The sequence below is a fragment of the Mytilinidion resinicola genome (assembly GCF_010093595.1).
Source record: "Mytilinidion resinicola strain CBS 304.34 unplaced genomic scaffold BDZ99scaffold_8, whole genome shotgun sequence".
NCBI lineage: Eukaryota > Fungi > Ascomycota > Dothideomycetes > Mytilinidiales > Mytilinidiaceae > Mytilinidion > Mytilinidion resinicola.
In genome coordinates, this window is record NW_022985444.1 from 1803642 (window position 1) to 1822003 (window position 18362).

General features: G+C 54.4%; 5 protein-coding genes across 5 annotated transcripts; 4 read left to right on the forward strand and 1 right to left on the reverse strand.

Annotated features, from left to right (window-relative positions):
• Positions 1–227: 227 nt before the first annotated feature.
• BDZ99DRAFT_570469 (uncharacterized protein) lies at positions 228–2042 on the reverse strand. The gene is made up of 2 exons (XM_033727997.1): positions 1000–2042; positions 228–941 (listed from the first exon to the last, which is right to left on the reverse strand). Exons 1-2 carry the CDS (start codon positions 2033–2035, stop codon positions 472–474), a joined length of 1506 nt encoding a protein of 501 aa, XP_033578193.1. The 5' UTR covers positions 2036–2042; the 3' UTR covers positions 228–471.
• A 1210-nt stretch (positions 2043–3252) lies between these two features.
• On the forward strand, positions 3253–5657 carry BDZ99DRAFT_562293 (sucrose transport protein-like protein). Its single transcript, XM_033727338.1, has 6 exons — positions 3253–3356; positions 3424–3694; positions 3758–3824; positions 3873–4153; positions 4208–4680; positions 4743–5657. The coding sequence occupies exons 1-6, from the start codon at positions 3259–3261 to the stop codon at positions 5176–5178; spliced, it is 1626 nt and encodes a 541-aa protein (XP_033578194.1). The 5' UTR covers positions 3253–3258; the 3' UTR covers positions 5179–5657.
• BDZ99DRAFT_298140 (nucleosome assembly protein) lies at positions 5578–7679 on the forward strand. The gene is made up of 5 exons (XM_033714163.1): positions 5578–5764; positions 5873–5952; positions 6037–6744; positions 6794–7107; positions 7162–7679. Exons 1-5 carry the CDS (start codon positions 5718–5720, stop codon positions 7210–7212), a joined length of 1200 nt encoding a protein of 399 aa, XP_033578195.1. The 5' UTR covers positions 5578–5717; the 3' UTR covers positions 7213–7679.
• A 1254-nt stretch (positions 7680–8933) lies between these two features.
• Positions 8934–10857, forward strand: BDZ99DRAFT_298183 (D-3-phosphoglycerate dehydrogenase). The gene is made up of 3 exons (XM_033714164.1): positions 8934–10398; positions 10447–10505; positions 10591–10857. The coding sequence occupies exons 1-3, from the start codon at positions 9138–9140 to the stop codon at positions 10753–10755; spliced, it is 1485 nt and encodes a 494-aa protein (XP_033578196.1). The 5' UTR covers positions 8934–9137; the 3' UTR covers positions 10756–10857.
• Positions 10858–11534: 677 nt separating this feature from the next.
• BDZ99DRAFT_298217 (myosin-2) lies at positions 11535–17122 on the forward strand. The gene is made up of 5 exons (XM_033714165.1): positions 11535–11895; positions 11965–12097; positions 12154–12343; positions 12415–16261; positions 16329–17122. Exons 1-5 carry the CDS (start codon positions 11761–11763, stop codon positions 17013–17015), a joined length of 4992 nt encoding a protein of 1663 aa, XP_033578197.1. The 5' UTR covers positions 11535–11760; the 3' UTR covers positions 17016–17122.
• The last annotated feature ends 1240 nt before the right edge of the window (positions 17123–18362 follow it).

The following is an 18362-nucleotide window of genomic DNA, read 5'->3' on the forward strand; positions in this document are numbered from 1 at the left end:
GAGGATGAATGATGGTGATGGATTGCAGACAGCGCTGGGCTTGTAGGCGCGCGAATGTTGTAAGTTTAGTTGAGGCTCCTGATTCAGAGAGATTGAAACGTGGCGTGGGCGTGGGTGAATGGTTGGTTCGGCGCCAGACGATTTTACACGTACCACACTTGATACTTCTTTTGCTCGCCAGCGACGAAAAAGCACGTTCTGTGGAAGTTGAGTCAAGAAAGGTGGAACTCGTTCAAACCGAAAGGAGGTTCAATCTTGTGTCTCTACCTGGTTAGGAAAGCCCGCGTGCGCACTGTTTCGAGTGAAGCACAGGAACTGCCCCCCATACTTTCTCCCTGGGCACATATCCGCAGCACTGGACCATCGTTTTCAGTCTAGTTGGGCTCCAATCTTGCTCCCCCGACGCCACCGTAAGGAGCAGCCCAACTAGCAGGTAGTCGGTCAGCCAAAAGGTAACCAAATTTCCACCGCTCAACCAATACGTCCATCCCCACTACCAACCCCCTGCGCAACCGGCTCATTCCAAAACCAAACTCTTGACTTTCTTAAAAGCACCCTCTCCTCTAATTCCCCACTAACAAGCCCCGTCCCAGCACCAGCCTGTCTCCTAACACCCCCAAAACACATCCACCCATACTCCGCATCCCTCTCGTTCTTATTAAACACGCCAAGAAGCTCTGCTTCATCACGCTCGAGCGGAAACGGACTATTATCCTGCAGCCAGACGTATCTATACCTCGACCTGCCATGGTCTGCGTTCCAGTTAACACGATAGGCGAATTTGCATGCGTCTTCGGCGATTTGAGTGAGTGCGAGTTTGACGAGGTTGCGCGCTTCTGGGGCAGTGGCGGCGGGGTAGGTGTAGAACTCGTCGAGGCCGTTTGAGATGACGCTTTCGACGTATTCGGCGGCGAGGCGGGGGTAGAGCGCTTCGTCGATGTCTGGAGGGTTGGTCGTGGTTAGTGGATCTTTCCAAGCATGATGGGGGATGGGGCTTACCGATGTTGTTTTGAGATAGTGTGTCTACTAGATCATCTAATCCGGTTATTTTTGCCATGTGAGGTCGGCGGCGTTGGTCTGAGGGTTGCTGGGACGTGTCCTCAGAGGGCTGCTCCGACGGTGGTTCCGTGGGCTGCTCATAGCGGAAGAAAGCTTCAAATAGTTTAAGCCCGATGTACCATCTCAGAAAGAGTGACCGCATCTCCTTGTATTGCGCAAAGTTTTCCCATTTGTCCGTAGCGGTAGGTTCGTAGCGCAGTATCATGTTCGCTATTCTTTCGATCGTATTGTCGAAATCCTCGAAAAACGTAACGACGTCCCTGTCAGAGAGGGGTGCTTCTGACAGCTGAGAGCCGTGAGAAGGTATTGAAGCACTTCGAGCAGCTCCAAAGGAGTATTGGCGATCATCGGGCTTGGGCAGTGAGATGAGGCGCTTGGTAATTTCTTTGGTGAGATCTTCCTTGTATTCAGTGATAATGTACTGGAGCGGTGGTAGCACTTCCTCTGCCACGGTTCGACTCTTGCTTTGTTTGGGCTCCGCTCCCATCCCCTTAATGCCACTGAAATGAGCTGGGTCATTTTTGAGGTGCGTTTTAAGCTGTCTGACCTCCTTCGTCAGACGCTCATTATCGACCTTCAGCTTATCCGCCATCGCCTTCACTGTATCACGCTCCGATGCAACCTCTTGTAGTAAACTATTCGTCTTTTCTAAGCCCGATTTCTCTATGATCAGTGCCACCATCTTTCGGCGTAGACTTTCGAGTTGCTCGTGGAGCCTCATCACATCGGGTGTCTGGGAGAAGGAAGGTCCATCGGGTGCTCCAGATAGGCTGTATGAACGTGGCGCGCCATTAGGTGTCTCGTCCGACGGCCCGTCCGACGTTCCTTCATTCCGAGCTTCTCGAGCCCTGAGTTCTTGATCACGCCGGGTACGGTAGCGGTTGATTGCGTCCTGGAGGTAATTCCTCAAGATAGCCTGAAATTTGGGGTCGGCAGGATCGATGTCCGGCGGCCATGCATCATTTCCGTCGGCCATGCTGATCACGCCTATGGAATGGAGGAGAGAGGTGACGCGGGAAACATTCTTGGTGTGACGAGGACTGGAGAAGAAAGGAGCTCGGTTTCTTTGTGAGCTGCCAAGGCGTGCCCCTCGAGGCAATGCGAACAGTTTGACAAAGAAACGTGGACATTATCTCAACACGTGCTTAGCGAGTAGGAGAAACACCGAGGGTCGTTGACACTCGCCCTATCTACTATGCGGCCTGATTCTCTATGCCATGAAGAGTTAATGAAGCGGTTGGGGTTTCGAAAAAAGAAATAAACAGCAAGGATGCGCCAATCAGCATCTAACCTTGCCGTTGCCTACTCAGCATCTAGACGGAAGTATAGAGATTGGCTCCGTCTGTAGTGGGAGTCCTCCATGGCAGTACGTTACACTCTAGAGTGCCTCAGTCTACCAAGAGGGCCAAGGGGTGCCGAGAAACCCTCGAAAGACCACATATTACTTCCAAGGAGGCGGTGACTAAATCTACATGGTGCCCAAATTGCGAATATCGGTTCCAAGACCTCCAAATGGTTCCACGTACCCAGTGTGAGTAATAGGCTGAGATAAGAAGACATGCGACGACTCGTAGTGGATCCTAAAGGGATGAACGAACACTGGGCCTTCCCCGTGCCACTCTAGCGGCCCAGACCCCGTAGCTGCATAACAAACCTATGGCCGTATTCAATCATCAAGACGGCAGCCAGAATATCTATAAATAAGGCCGTTCTCTGCGATGAATTCCAACAAGACGTCGATTCAGAAAGTCACGATGCAGTCGCGGTGTTGGACCTATTTCCGTGGGCGATCACTGCCACAACACGACGCGCCAACCCACGCCCGCGCTAAACCCCCGTGACAGCCCCAGCCTTATCTCTAAACTTAGCCGCAATTCCAACAGCAAGGTAAAGCTTACGCACAAAAAGTACGAGGGCTGTGATTTCTGCGTTACGTATGTAATAAACCTCCGTCCGTCTCTCCTTGACCGCGTGTCCTATTGCTCCTACAATTGTGTCTACCCCTTCCCTCTCGCCGCAACCCTCAGCTCCTCGCATCTACTCTCCAACTGCGCCATCCGCCCAGCGCGTCTCACCTCCCACCGCTCCGAATCTGATGCTCCCCCAACGCACCTCCACCTGAACTACGCGCGCACGCGAGCTCGTCGCGGACCACACAACCACCACACGGCGAGGAATCGAGGAGAGGCAGTGGAAGCCATGCCGCCGGTCTCGCAATGGAGCGGCACGCCGGCCATCAAGGGGTCGACCGAGTCGATGCGCATGGCGCTGCTGACGCTGGTGCTGGTTGGGTTGCAGTACGGCCCCCTCCCCATATCCATTCCCTCCATGAAGATAGGCATGTTGGCTAACAGGAGTGGTTAGGTTCACCTGGGGCATCGAAATGACTTACTGCACGCCCTACCTCCTCCAGCTCGGGCTCACCAAGAGCCGGATCAGCCTCGTGTGGGTCGCCGGCCCGCTGTCGGGCCTCATCATGCAGCCCGTTGTGGGCGTCATCGCGGACCGGTCGACGAGTAAATGGGGCAGGCGGCGGCCGTTTATGGTGGGTGGGACTGTGGTGGTTAGTCTGTGTTTGCTGGTGCTGGGGTGGACGAGGGAGCTTGTGGGGGCGTTTGTGTCGGATGTAGAGCTGGTATGTCGGAATCTGGGATATCAAACCTAGGCATGGGGGGATTGCGCTGACAAGGTGCTGCAGAGGAAGTCGTGTACGATAACGCTGGCTGTGTTGAGCATTTATGCGGTGGATTTTGCTATCAATGCTGGTAAGGGAGACGTCTGTGGTAACGTGAAATATGGCTGACAGTTCGCAGTTCAGGGATCTTGTCGCAGTCTGATCGTGGATACGCTCCCTATTTCGAAACAGCAGATGGGCTCATCGTGGGCTAGCAGGATGGTTGCGGTTGGGCATCTGATCGGATATGGAGCTGGAGCTCTGGACCTTGGGAAGATATTTGGACCGACGCTGGGAGATACGCAGTTCAAGCAATTGACCGCTATTGCAACTATTGCATTGTGTGTCACGGTTGGGACGACATGCTGGGCAGTCACTGAGAGGGTTCTGATATCGGACGGGTATGTTCAGAGTGGCGATGTATGGGATGTGGAACAAAGCTAACCAGCTCTTAGAAAAGATGCTCAGGGCGAGATCGGAGCAATTGAGACCATCACACAAATCCTGAAGACGGCTACCAGCCTGCCACCTCGCATTGCAGCTATCTGCTTCGTACAGTTCTGGTCGTGGATTGGATGGTTCCCGTTCCTCTTCTACAGCACAACTTGGGTGGGAGAGATATACCTGCGATACGACGCCCCTGTCGAGGCGCGAGAGTCAGACGACACGCTCGGCCAAGTTGGTCGAATCGGTAGCATGGCTCTGATTGCCTTTTCAACAATCACTTTCGCCTGCTCCGTCATGTTGCCATGGTTCGTCGAGGCTCCCCAGGACGAGAGGCCAGGCTTCACACCTCGGCCGCCGACCCGAATTGCGCCGATGTTGATTGAGCTTGAAAAGTACAAGCCGACGCTCCTTACGACATGGATGATATCTCATTGTATCTTTGCCGGCTCCATGATTCTTGCACCGTTCGTTACGTCGCTGCATGGCGCAACTGTCCTGGTGTCGATCTGCGGGATGTGAGTATTTCGTGCAGGCTCCCTCGGATACTTCTAACCTCTCACAGATCCTGGGCAATCACATGCTGGGCGCCTTTCACCTTCATGGGCGTTGAAATCAACAAAATCAGTACAGTAGGGAATGGCCATTCTTATGGCCATTTGAATCGTGATTCCATAGAGCTCGAAGCCGGCAGCTCTCCTGTCCTGCGCCTCGCCCACTTTCCAGACGAAACGCCAGCCTCGACCGGAGAAGGATCAGGGGTCTATCTTGGCATTCTTAACCTCTACACGACGCTCCCGCAATTTGTCGGGACCTTTATTTCATGGGCTGTGTTTTCCATTCTGGAGCCGGGGAAGAGCCCCGAGCTGGCCAAGGAGGCGCACCCGGACGAGCACCACTCGACGGACGGGCCAAACGGGATTGCAGTTTGCCTCTTCATCGGCGCGATATCAGCGGTGGCGGCGGCGTACGCGACCACGCGGCTGCGGCACATTCACTAAATTTAGTCTTTGTTTCTTTTCTGCGGCGTTTGGCGGCTCCAGCTCAGACATGGCTGGAGCAGGCTTGGGCGGCGATATGGCTTGTACAATCAGCGAGCGGGCGGCATTGTCGGGCGTTTGATACCACATAGACAGTCGATAGCATGAAGCAATCTTCGCATTGGCAAATATGTGTGTGCTCTGTATATGCCGCTGCGGTGGCCCGATGCAGTGCCAGGTGTCGTGTCGTCTGTACGAGTCTCGCCAGCGCACTCTCCATATCTCCATCTGCACACTACACAAATACCACGACCCGGATTGCTGCTCGTTGCACATACTCAGCTTCGTCAAAACACATTCACCGCGCCACCTGCACGCGTTTCAACAGATTATTGCCGCTGGGCCATTGCTCGGCTGCTCCCTGTCGTTGCTAGGCACATCGAGCGAGGTTGAGTGAGGGGCGAACTAGCGTACCTAATTTTCTTTGGGGCAACCCTACAACTCCATCCACTACCTCGATACCACTCCACGCCCGAAAAATCCTTCAACCGTTCGTCATCATGTCTGAGCCCATCCGCCAGAAGAAGCTCGACTCCATCACCGCTCCGTGAGTTTCCCATCCTCTACAACACCACAGATATCCTGCCCTCAGCCGCTTCCCCGCCTCGACGCAGCCCGTCATAGACCCAGCTAACACCATCGTCCGCCCGCCCAGTACGCCCCAGAACACGCCTGCCAATGCAGCCCCGATATCGTCAAGGGCCCAACAGCCCGGCGTCGCGAGCATCAAAGAAGGTGAGTCTCTGCCTGCCTCTGTCTTCTCCTCGCAGCCCCGCGTTGAGCCTGAGCTTGACCGCTAATTCGAATTTTCTGCAACAGAGGACAATGAGCGCGCCGCCGCCGCCGCCATGTTCGCGCAGAACCCTGCCCTCATGTCTATGATGGAGGCCAAACTCGGGCGCCTCGTTGGCCGCTCGTCTGGCTACGTTGAGTCGCTCCCCGCCTCTGTCCGCCGTCGCGTCGCGGGCCTCAAGGGCATCCAGAAGGAGCACTCCAAGCTCGAGGCCGAGTTCCAGGAAGAGGTCCTGCAGCTGGAGAAGAAATACTTTGCGAAGTTCACACCGCTGTACGAGAAGCGCGCCAAGGTCGTGAACGGCGCCACCGAGCCCACCGACGAAGAGGTCAAGGTTGGCGAGGAGGACGAGGAGGAGGACGAGGAGGCTCCTACCGAGGAGAAGAACGAGGACGCCGGCGAGGGCGTCAAGGGTATTCCAGAGTTCTGGCTCTCGGCCATGAAGAACCAGGTCTCGGTCGCCGAGATGATCACAGACAAGGACGAGCTGGCGCTGAAGCACCTCACTGATATCCGCATGGAGTACCTCGACAGGCCTGGCTTCCGACTGATTTTCGAGTTTGCCGAGAACGAGTACTTCACGAACAAGACCATCTCCAAGACGTATTTCTACCAGGAAGAGAGCGGATACGGTGGTGATTTCATCTACGACCATGCTGAGGGCGACAAGATTGACTGGAAGGCCTCAAAAGATCTGACCGTCAAGATCGAGAGCAAGAAACAGAGGAATAAGAGTATGATTCAACCCGACTTGAGCCCTTGAACTTCGCTAATATTCTATAGACACTAAGCAGACCCGTGTCGTGAAGAAGACGGTCCCCACCGCATCGTTCTTCAACTTCTTCTCCCCGCCCAAGCCCCCACAGGAGGAAGACGACGCGACCACCGACATCGAGGAGCGTCTTGAGCTCGACTACCAGCTCGGCGAGGACATCAAGGAGAAGCTCATCCCGCGCGCAATCGACTGGTTTACCGGCGAGGCTCTGCAATTCGAGAGCCTCGACGACTTCGACGAGGGCGAGTTTGAGGACGAAGACGATGAGGAGGATGATGACCTCAGCGACCGAGACGAGGATGACGACGAATCGGATGAAGGCGTAAGCCTATCCCGTTCTTCCGCTAATTGACAGCCACTAACACGCTTCTTCTAGGACGACGGCACAAAACCTAAGCAAGAAGCCGCCGAGTGCAAGCAGAGCTAGACGCTTCGCACACCTTTTCTGAGTTCATATCACGGTCTCGGTGCACGGAGATAGAGGGATACGGGATCATGCATGGGTAGTGTGTTTTTGCGACGTGGTGTTCTATCCATCGGCTGCTCTATCCATCGGCTGCTCATTCTTTCTTCGAGGTCGATGGGCGGCGCGAGATATGGCTTGCATTAAGAATCGGGATATACAGAGATGGTTCCGCTTCTTGGTGTCACACTGCCCCGCTTCACATCTGCAGTTTCTTTCCTTAATTCCCTTTTTGGTCCTGGCATAGTAATTCGACTCTCCGAGGCTTGACTCTTTATCCCCAGACCCCGCACGACAATACGATCGCAAACTACTGTCAAGGGCTTGCTTACGAGGCTAGCTCCACCCACACACGTACTCCATCGACCATACGGATTACGCTCTACACACGTTACGACACATCACACGCAGCACCCTACATCACTTTACTTTCCTTGACGTCTTTCCGGCTAGATTATGCGCGACTCTGTTTTGCTTCATTGGGGTCGGCGCTGGTTTTCTTCCTTTTCTTTCGTGGGTGGGTGGTTTCATGGCTTATCCGTCTATGCGTTTATGCGTTGAGTGCTTGGAAAGGGTATGGGAGAGCAAGCGAGCGGAAGCGGAAAAGCAGGCACATGGTAGCTCGTTACTGTAGACAAAGACTTTGATTCCTGAGTCGTGTGCGCGGTTTCTCCATGCTGATAGGTTTCCTCTCCGACGTGGTAATAGATTCTACATCATTGGTGGGAAGTTGTTGGGAGATAGGTGGACCGCGCTGACGACGGCCGGGGTATAGAACTGTGAGACGACCGTGATCGGAGGTGGTTGGGGAAATGCCGGTTGTGCCGCGTAGATTAGTAGTGCAAGCAGGTACTTGAGTCAAGTCAGTCCGGTCGGGAAGTCTTTCGGGGTTCCTGGTTTAGAGGAACGAGAACTGGATGATACTTGGAACCATTCTACTCAATAATCGAGATATCAATGAAATCTTGAGAATTGAATCTTTAGCACAAGCATTTCGTCCCCAGGTTCTAACGAGCATATACGAGCATACTCCTGAAATATCGGCCATTCTATCGCCGTGCCGTCCGGATTCAGAGCAGTAGATCTCAAAAAGCGCTCGGTCGGGCATATACTCCTTGAAACATCTAGACCTTAACCTTTTCTTCGGATCTCAGCATTCAACCATCTCGTGCAAACCTCGCCTCCATTCCAAGGTCGTTCTCCACGGACACCGAAAACGAAAAGTGTGGCTGACGGCCCCGATGCCCCTCTAATTACGCCACAGTTTCTGGGATTATAATTGCATCATCAGCCTCGATTGATCATGGCCTCTTACCAATTTTTCTACATTGACTCAGACTCGCACTACGACTTTGACCGAAGCCCCACCACGCCTTCTACGCCCTCGACACCATCAATACCTGTCACCCATTTCGACCAACAACGTTTCCCCCCCAGCCGCCTCCCTCTTCCTCAAATCCTACACGTTCTCCCCGCGTAACTTCTCAGTTGGCTCCGAGACCGGCCCGCTACCATTATTCGACTACGCATACGGGGAATATCCCAAGAAGGAATTCGTGACTCCTTGGTGATATCTATTAGAATTAAGCCCAAGGACAGCATCCGGGGAATTTGGTCCAAAGGCTGCTCAGGAGAGGTATAGTTCCACAACCGCGTCGTCACAATACAGTCTCCAAACCACCTCATCCGACGACGAATTCCACTAAGACGAGCCATTCGACCACGACGTGATAGACTCCGGAATTGAGAGCTCCACACCTCCGCAGAAACGTATACCGCGCCCGCCTCCCACGCGAACCCGCTCACGCTGTGCCCGCCGGTCTCACACCAATCCCCGAACCCGAGTTATAACCCCCGCTCCTCGTCCCCGTTTTTCCACAGCTGCCAATATGACTCCGGCTAGGGATATCCTGCCCCGTGCCGGCGACCTCGCCCGCACCGTCTCGAACTCGCTGTCCCTGAGCACGAGCCCCGAGTTCAACCGGTTCCACTCCCCCGTCGAAGCGCGGCAGGGCAGCTACTCGAGCTACGGCGGCGGCAACATCGGGCTCGCGGCCAAGCAGCTCAAGCCCTTCGAGACCAAAGACATCAAAGTCCTGCTGCTGGAAAACGTGAACGCGACCGGCGTGGATATCTTACAGGGGCAGGGATACCAAGTCGAAGTGCTGAAATCGAGCTTACCGGAAGACGAACTGGTGGCTAAGATTAAGGATGTGCATGTTATTGGGATACGCTCGAAAACGAAGCTGACGGAGCGCGTGTTGAAGCAGGCGAAGAACCTGATCGTGATTGGGTGTTTTTGCATCGGGACGAATCAGGTGGATTTGCAGTATGCGGCGCGCCAGGGGATTGCGGTGTTCAATTCGCCGTTTAGCAATTCGAGGAGTGTGGCGGAGCTTGTCATTGGGGAGATCATAGCCCTAGCAAGGCAGCTGGGCGACCGGTCGAACGAGCTGCACAACGGGACGTGGAATAAGGTCAGCAAAGGGTGCTGGGAGATCCGCGGCAAGACGGTGGGGATCGTGGGGTACGGGCATATTGGGAGCCAGCTGTCCGTGCTGGCGGAGTCAATGGGCATGTCGGTCATCTACTACGACGTGCTGAACCTCATGGCGCTGGGGACAGCGCGGCAAGTGGGGAGTTTGGAGGAGTTGCTGGCGGGTGCGGACTTTGTGTCTCTGCATGTGCCGGAGCTGCCCGAGACGACGAATTTGATTGGGGCGAAGCAGTTTGAGCAGATGCGGAATGGGAGCTATCTGCTCAACAACAGCAGAGGAAGTGTCGTGGATATCCCGGCGTTGATTGAAGCTATGAAGAGCGGGAAGATTGCGGGCGCGGCGTTGGACGTCTACCCTAACGAACCCGCTGGGAACGGTGACTACTTCACCAACGACCTCAATCCCTGGACAGAAGAACTCCGAAAGCTCAAGAATCTGATCCTGACGCCGCATGTGGGTGGTAGCACAGAAGAGGCACAGAGCGCGATTGGGGTGGAGGTTAGTCAGGCGCTGGTGCGGTATGTCAACGAGGGCACGACGCTTGGGGCTGTCAATATGCCCGAGGTCAATTTACGGTCCCTGACGCTGGACGAGCCAAACCATGTCAGAGTCATTTATATACATAAGAACGTGCCGGGTGTGCTTGGGCGAGGTAAGACTTATTCCCTCTCCTTCTACTAGCCCTGTCCTAATGGCACAGTCAACGCGATCCTCGGTGACCACAACGTCGATAAGCAGATGACTGATAATAGAGGCGAGGTGAGTCTTTTTATCCTCCCCCCCCCCCCCCCCCCCCTAATTGAAGTGTACATGAAAGCGTCGATGCTAACGATGACTGTGACAGGTGGCCTACCTCATGGCCGACATCAGCGATGTCAAAGAAAGCGAAATCAGGGATCTTTACCAGAGCCTTGAGAATCTGTCTTGTAAGCTGAATTCATCTTCAGTCAAGACGCAGCCGCGGCTAATGAGTTCAACAGCTCGTATACGCACCAGGGTGCTCTACTAGATGCGCTATCAAGAGTGTTTGGATGCGTGTTGCTGCATTGGATTGGGCTAGTCTTTCAACCGGGATGGGATAGAATATTCTTTTGGGGAATAGAAAAAGTAGAGAAGTGCTCAACGCACGTGGAGACTGGCATTCAACATGGCGTTTTGTCGGCGGAATTCGTATTGATGCTGCATTTGGTTTGGCGGAGAAAAGGCTAGCTTGCTACTCTTGTCCTCCAGCTTTGGAGTGTCCTTCAGCTTTGGAGGGGAGGGCGATGGACGGTGGAGGTAATGAAAACGAATTTTTATTAGTACTAGAACACTTCAGTGGTGTCGTGCTATTATGCAGTAGCCAAATGGTAGCAAACTCTGCTCGCTCGCCACGGTCTGGATGAGGCAAACCCCAAAATAGTGAATGAAAGCGGTGAACAGCGGTGGCTGGGATCGGCCTGTGAGTGGCTGGAGGCGGTTTCAGATGGCCGGGGACAGCTGGGATCGCAGGCCGCTCCCTTCGCCTGAAATGTCGAGGTGAATTCTTACGCGAGCGCTGGGGACGCTGGGTCTGCGTGTGGGACGTAGAGGAGCCGTGGTTGACTGGACTCATGCCTGTTGATGTCTATATAGATGTAGGCTGCGAGCAGCTGCCAGGTACCACATGCAGTCCTTCTTGCTTGCATGCCGTGGCTCGATGCGTTCGGCCGTCAGGGGCGGTGTAGAATCTTGACCCCGGTCGCGGCACCTCCACGCCAGCCGCTCTGCTCGACGGGCGACCCAACTTTATTGCCAAAGACCCTGACAGCCTCCACAACAGCACTCTTCCACGACCAGCGCCCTCGGCGACATTGACGCCTAATGCGAATGCCTTCTGCTCTGAGCCCTCGCATCCTCGCCCTGTAGCGCCCGTGCTGTGCCTCAAAGACTCTTTCTTTCTCGCGACGTCTGTACCTCGACGCACCTCCCGCCGCAAGTCTAGCCTTCACCACGACCCACCTACATCCTCAATATCCCCCATAGCCCCGCCAATATGGCTCACATCTACGACGTCGGCACGCGGGCGTGGCAGCCAGACGTCACCGACGGCTGGGTGGCCTCTGAGGTCGAGGACAAGATTGTCGAGGGCGACAAGGTCAAGCTGATCTTCCGCCTGGACAGCGGCGAGGTATGCCTTCCTCTCTTACTACTCCCGTATATGCCTCTGGACCGGGCTAATCAGACTCTACCATGGCAGGCCAAGACCGTGACGACCACCCTCAAGGCCATCCAAGATGGCTCCGATCCCGCCCTACCCCCCCTCATGAACCCGGCCATGCTGGAGGCCAGCGACGACTTGACGAACCTTTCACATTTGAACGAACCCGCTGGTAGGTTCTGATACACCTCATGGCCTGGGACTCGAGGGATACTGACATGGGAACAGTCTTGCAGGCTATCAAGCTGCGGTACTCGCAAAAAGAAATTTACACATACAGCGGTATCGTGCTGATCGCAACGAACCCCTTCGCCCGCGTGGACTCGCTATATGTCCCTGGGATGGTGCAGGTGTATGCCGGCAAGCAGAGGAGTTATGGCGCCCCGCATCTTTTCGCTATTGCGGAGGAGGCTTTTGCGTGAGTGCAGCAATTTCTGATTATCTTGATATTCCCAATCTAAGCTCGACACGGTGCTGATATGGAAACAGCGACATGCTCCGAGACAACCGAAATCAGACCATCGTCGTATCTGGCGAGTCTGGAGCCGGAAAGACTGTCAGCGCCAAATACATTATGCGATACTTTGCAACACGGGAAGACCCAGACAAGCCCAGCAAGCGGGTCAAAGGCCGGGCAGACACCATGAGCGAGACTGAGGAGCAGATTCTGGCCACGAATCCCATCATGGAAGCGTTCGGTAATGCAAAGACGACGCGAAACGACAACTCCTCCCGTTTCGGCAAATATATTGAGATCATGTTCGACAAGAAGACAGACATCATTGGCGCCAAGATAAGAACGTATCTGCTGGAGCGGTCGAGGCTCGTTTTCCAGCCGTTGAAGGAGCGGAATTATCACATTTTTTACCAGATGGTTGCGGGTGCTACGCCAGAGGAGCGGAAGGAGTGGAGCTTGAGGCCGGTTGAAGAGTTTGAATATCTCAACCAAGGGAGCGCGCCGGTCATCGATGGAGTGGACGACAAAGCCGAGTTCGATGCGTTGAGGGCTTCGTTGGCTACGATCGGTGTGGGACCGGATACTCAATCACAGATCTTCCGGTTACTCGCCGCGCTTATGCATCTTGGAAATGTCAAAATATCTGCCTCGAGAACGGAATCGTCTCTTTCTCCGGAGGAGCCAGCCCTCGTCACGGCTTGCGGACTTCTCGGGATTGATGCCAACAGTTTTGCCAAATGGACTGTCAAGAAGCAGCTCATCACCAGAGGCGAGAAGATCGTGTCGAATCTCACCCAACAACAGGCCATAGTAGTTCGGGACTCGGTTGCCAAGTTTATTTACTCGAGTTTGTTTGACTGGCTCGTGGACATCACGAACCAAAGTTTGGCTACGGAAGAAGTGCTGAGCCACGCCAACTCATTCATTGGTGTTCTGGATATCTACGGTTTCGAACATTTTGCTAAAAACTCCTTCGAGCAATTTTGCATCAACTACGCCAACGAAAAGCTGCAGCAAGAATTCAACGCCCATGTTTTCAAACTAGAACAGGAAGAGTACCTCCGCGAGCAGATTGATTGGACTTTTATCGATTTCTCGGATAACCAGCCTTGTATCGATCTCATTGAAGGGAAGATGGGCGTTTTGTCGCTGCTCGACGAAGAGTCTCGGTTGCCCATGGGCTCGGATGAGCAGTTTGTGACGAAGCTTCATCACAATTTCGCTGCTGATAAGCAGAAGTTTTATAAGAAGCCAAGATTTGGGAAATCTGCTTTTACTATCTGCCATTACGCCGTCGATGTCACATACGAGTCTGATGGCTTCATAGAAAAGAACAGGGATACCGTGCCGGACGAGCATATGGAGGTTCTTCGGTCATCGAATAACAAATTCCTCGGGAAGGTCCTGGAGGTTGCGGCGATGATTCGGGAGAAGGAATCGGCTGCCACGGCCTCGACGAAACCGGGCGCAGCTATGTCTGCCGGGCGCAGAATTGCCGTCAACAGGAAACCAACGCTTGGTGGCATCTTCAAGTCATCTTTGATCGAGCTTATGGGCACCATCAATTCCACCGATGTCCACTATATCCGTTGTATCAAACCCAATGAAGCCAAGTCAGCCTGGAAATTCGAAGGTCCCATGGTTCTCAGCCAGCTCCGCGCTTGCGGTGTTCTCGAAACTGTCAGGATTAGTTGTGCTGGATACCCGACTCGATGGACCTACGAGGAATTCGCGCTACGCTACTACATGCTCGTCCCGTCATCGGGATGGACTCCAGAGATCCGGCTTATGGCGAACCAGATCTTGAAGAGAGCGCTTGGTGCGGGCAAAGGTGATGGAACGGACAAGTACCAAATGGGTTTGACCAAGATTTTCTTCCGCGCTGGTATGCTTGCGTTCTTAGAGAACCTGCGAACTGCACGTCTCAACGAAGCGGCCATTATGATCCAGAAGAACCTGCGGTGCAAGTACTACCGCCGCAAGTATCTAGAGGCTAGGAGTGCGATCATTGCATTCCAATCACTTGTCAGAGGCCATCTGGCCAGAGAGCGTGCGGAAGAGGCTCGACAAGTCAAGGCGGCTACAACCATCCAACGTGTCTGGCGCGGACAGAAGGACAGGAGACAGTTCCTGTATATCCGGAAAAGCATCGTTCTGTTCCAGGCTACTGCGAAGGGTTATCTGGAGCGCAAGAACATCTTGGACACCAGGCTCGGCGCGGCTGCGAGGATGATTCAGCGCAACTGGCGGCAAACGAGGCAGCTCAAGTCCTGGAGGAATTACAGGCGGAAGATTGTCATCATCCAGAGCTTGTGGCGCGGAAGGAAAGCTCGCCGCGCGTACAAGGGTCTGCGCGAGGAGGCGCGCGATCTCAAGCAGATCTCGTATAAGCTGGAGAACAAGGTCGTGGAGCTCACGCAGTCGCTGGGTACGATGAAGCGCGAGAACAAGACGCTCCAGGGCCAGGTCGAGAACTACGAGAGTCAGCTCAAGTCATGGAAGACGAGAAACACGGCGCTCGAGGCGCGCAACAAGGAGCTCCAGACCGAGGCCAACAAGGCTGGTATCACGGCTGCGCAGCTCTCGCAAATGGAAGACGAGTTCAAGGCTCTGCGCCACAATTACGACGAGAGCACGGCCAATATGCGCAGGCTGCAGGAAGAGGAGAAGCAACTGCGTGATTCGCTCAAGAAGACGACTGATGAGCTGGAGCAGTCGAAGAGGCGGAGCACTACGTTTGAGTCGGAGAAGTCGTCGCTCAAGCAGCAGTTGGTCGATCTGCAAGATCAGTTCGAGTTGCTCAAGCGCAGCGGACCGATCAATGGCGAGTTGCCGAATGGTATGGGACATACCGTCCAACCCGCCAGCAGCCTCATTAATTTCGTTTCGTCGAAGACGCCGAAGAGGCGGAGTGCGGGTCCCGAGCGCGCGGATCTCGATCGCTTCAGTGCTACGTACAGCCCCAGGCCGGTTTCTATGGCTATTGGCTCGACAGTGCACCGACAGAACCTCTCTGGGTCTACCTTTGCCCCGATAGATAACGTGGAGCTGGAGCTTGAGAGCATCTTGGCCGATGAGGAGAATCTGAATGATGAGGTCACGCTTGGTCTTATCAGGAACTTGAAGATCCCATCGCCAACTACGACACCGCCGCCAACGGACAAGGAGGTGCTCTTCCCAGCATACCTCATCAATCTCGTTACTTCGGAGATGTGGAACAACGGCTTCGTTAAGGAGTCGGAACGCTTCCTCGCCAACGTCATGCAGTCGATTCAGCAAGAGGTTATGCAGCATGATGGTGACGAAGCTATCAACCCGGGCGCGTTCTGGTTGTCCAATGTGCATGAGATGCTGTCCTTTGTCTTCTTGGCCGAGGACTGGTACGAGCAGCAGAAGACGGACAACTACGAGTACGATCGCCTATTAGAGATTGTCAAGCACGATCTCGAGAGCCTTGAGTTCAACATCTACCACACCTGGATGAAGGTGCTCAAGAAGAAGCTCCAGAAGATGATCGTCCCCGCCATCATCGAGTCGCAGTCTTTGCCCGGATTTGTCACTAACGAGAGCAACCGCTTCCTCGGGAAGTTGCTGCAGAGCAATAACACGCCTGCGTTCAGCATGGACAACCTACTCAGCCTACTTAACAATGTGTACAGGGCCATGAAGGCGTACTACCTCGAAGACTCGATCATCACCCAGACCGTTACGGAGCTGTTGAGGTTGGTTGGTGTGACGGCGTTTAACGATCTGCTCATGCGGAGGAATTTCCTCAGCTGGAAGCGTGGTCTCCAGATTAACTATAACATCACGAGGATTGAGGAGTGGTGTAAGAGCCACGACATGCCCGAGGGGACACTGCAGCTGGAGCATTTGATGGTTTGTTCTCTCATGTCTCCCACCCTCATCCTAAATAAATGTGTGCTGATCATTTCAATCCGTATAGCAAGCAACCAAGCTCCTGCAACTCAAGAAAGCAACCCTCAACGACATCGAAATCATCCAAGACATCTGCTGGATGCTGTCGCCCAACCAGATCCAGAAGTTGCTCAACCAGTACCTCGTCGCCGACTACGAGCAGCCCATCAACGGCGAAATCATGAAGGCCGTCGCGTCGCGCGTCACGGAAAAGAGCGACGTGCTCCTCCTCACCGCCGTCGATATGGAGGACTCCGGCCCTTACGAGATCGCGGAACCCCGCGCCATCACGGCGCTAGAGACATACACGCCCAGCTGTGAGTTGTCCGCTTTCAGTCAAATTAACCACGACGTCAAGAGGCGGAATGGGGACCGGTGGGTGTGGAACTACTGGTGGTTGAAGCGGTTGAGGCGGTATTACAGTCTTCACGGTATAGGTATCGACAACCACCACCACCAGTTTGAGTTTTTTCATGAGGAGAGCGGATGTGAGGAGAACTATTTTTATCGTATGGAGGCTGATCGTTTTGTGTGTACAGGGCTGCAAACACCGAGATTGAAGCGCTTGGCGGAGATTGTGAGCGCGCAGGCGATTGCGCAGCAGGAGAAGCTGGAGTTTGACGGTGACGAGCCGAATGGGGTGGAGAATGGCGTGGGCGAGGCGAATGGGAATGGGGTGCAGGGGCTGGCGATTCAGGAGGTTGCGGGGGTGTAAGTATCTCACCTTTTCTCGTCGTCATTGCTGCCCACACTCCTACACTTTTCCCCAGCGAGCGTGGAGAACTGGGGGTGACGGCGACGGCGACGCAGGGAGTGAAGGTAGAGTGGAGGAGAACGAGCGCGGACTAGGACTATGTGCCGGGGAATTGGGTCTTTCGCCGAAATGATTTGTTTACATTAGATTCATGACTGGTGGACTTTGGGCTTTTTTACTTTCTCTTGCGGGCGCTGCTGTGTCTATGGCCACTACGCTCGGCTTTATTTGACGCCCTGGGAAACGAGGTTTCTGGGCGGGCTGGGTTGGGTATCGTAGCATCTTTTGCGTAATGGTTTATCTTTTGGACGGCTGGCTTGATGACGGTGTGGAGAGTAATGCGTTTGATAGAGGAATAGAGGTCTACTACGCTCATCACGTGACCGTGTACTTAATCTTGGAGGTGTATTGATATATCAGATTGTACTTTCTTTGAATACGTAGCCTGCATGATATAGGATCCTTTCCTACGTGCGAGTCTACAGCGACGGGAGTGTGAGAGTCTGAGCACGTGCCAAGGCTCGACGTTCGTGAGTGCCGAGTTTGGACCAACTTCAGCCTGACGTGCGTCTATCGCCAGCTGACCTCCCAGGCCTATCTCCATCGTGACTACTCTCTTACTCCTCATGCCTGGATGACACGACGGAGAAGCCAAGCTGGTGACCCGCGTCGTCAGCGTGGGCCTTGGTAACAGCGCATTCAGAGAGTGTGCGTGGAGCTAAGCCACGACGCCACGACGGCTTTTGGGGAGGAGGTCAGCAGCAAATACCTTCAACCAAGAGCACCTGAGCTGCAACATCGCTCTCACTTTAGTTCCGGAGGAGGTCCCGGAAGAGTCTCTCCTTTCTTTCTCTCAACTTCACGGGCGGTTGAACCTGCCGTTCTCTCATCATGGCCTCCGCATCTAAGTCTGCTTCTCTCCTCACTTGTCCTATGTGTCAGTATTCAGTGCTCCCGTCGGATAGCTATGTCCTGGAACTGCATTTCGAGCAAGAACATACCCCAGATTCGCCTTTCAGGATCCAAGAAGGCGGCGACGAAGACGTGACGGGTGAGAGAGCCCTCCCGCCGCTGCCGCCCCGACCACCTCCCAAACCCTCGCGCTCTCCTCTCCACGAGCCATCTTTGGCGGAAGGCAGCACGAACGACAACGACACTTCCTCCTCCGACGAGGACGATGACAACACAGTGCTCTGCCCCGACCCCTCCTGCGGCGAGACCATCCTCCTCGCCGAATTGAACGAGCACCTCGACTTGCACCAAGCGGAGCGGCTGACACTCGATGCGGACGCCGACGACCATCACCAT

What these genes read in the sequence shown, in the direction of transcription:
- BDZ99DRAFT_570469 (XM_033727997.1), bottom strand. Translation starts at nt 2,035, where the DNA reads ATGGCCGACGGAAATGATGCATGGCCGCCGGACATCGATCCTGCCGAC. An exon ending in ACTATCTCAAAACAACATCG is followed by an intron (nt 942 to 999) that starts GTAAGCCCCATC and finishes CCAACCCTCCAG; the next exon opens with ACATCGACGAAGCGCTCTAC.
- BDZ99DRAFT_562293 (XM_033727338.1), top strand. Translation starts at nt 3,259, where the DNA reads ATGCCGCCGGTCTCGCAATGGAGCGGCACGCCGGCCATCAAGGGGTCG. An exon ending in TTGTGTCGGATGTAGAGCTG is followed by an intron (nt 3,695 to 3,757) that starts GTATGTCGGAAT and finishes AAGGTGCTGCAG; the next exon opens with AGGAAGTCGTGTACGATAAC. An exon ending in GGATTTTGCTATCAATGCTG is followed by an intron (nt 3,825 to 3,872) that starts GTAAGGGAGACG and finishes GACAGTTCGCAG; the next exon opens with TTCAGGGATCTTGTCGCAGT.
- BDZ99DRAFT_298140 (XM_033714163.1), top strand. Translation starts at nt 5,718, where the DNA reads ATGTCTGAGCCCATCCGCCAGAAGAAGCTCGACTCCATCACCGCTCC. An exon ending in CGTCGCGAGCATCAAAGAAG is followed by an intron (nt 5,953 to 6,036) that starts GTGAGTCTCTGC and finishes TTTCTGCAACAG; the next exon opens with AGGACAATGAGCGCGCCGCC. An exon ending in CAAGAAACAGAGGAATAAGA is followed by an intron (nt 6,745 to 6,793) that starts GTATGATTCAAC and finishes AATATTCTATAG; the next exon opens with ACACTAAGCAGACCCGTGTC.
- BDZ99DRAFT_298183 (XM_033714164.1), top strand. Translation starts at nt 9,138, where the DNA reads ATGACTCCGGCTAGGGATATCCTGCCCCGTGCCGGCGACCTCGCCCGC. An exon ending in GCCGGGTGTGCTTGGGCGAG is followed by an intron (nt 10,399 to 10,446) that starts GTAAGACTTATT and finishes CTAATGGCACAG; the next exon opens with TCAACGCGATCCTCGGTGAC. An exon ending in TGACTGATAATAGAGGCGAG is followed by an intron (nt 10,506 to 10,590) that starts GTGAGTCTTTTT and finishes TGACTGTGACAG; the next exon opens with GTGGCCTACCTCATGGCCGA.
- BDZ99DRAFT_298217 (XM_033714165.1), top strand. Translation starts at nt 11,761, where the DNA reads ATGGCTCACATCTACGACGTCGGCACGCGGGCGTGGCAGCCAGACGTC. An exon ending in TCCGCCTGGACAGCGGCGAG is followed by an intron (nt 11,896 to 11,964) that starts GTATGCCTTCCT and finishes CTACCATGGCAG; the next exon opens with GCCAAGACCGTGACGACCAC. An exon ending in TGCAGCTGGAGCATTTGATG is followed by an intron (nt 16,262 to 16,328) that starts GTTTGTTCTCTC and finishes CAATCCGTATAG; the next exon opens with CAAGCAACCAAGCTCCTGCA.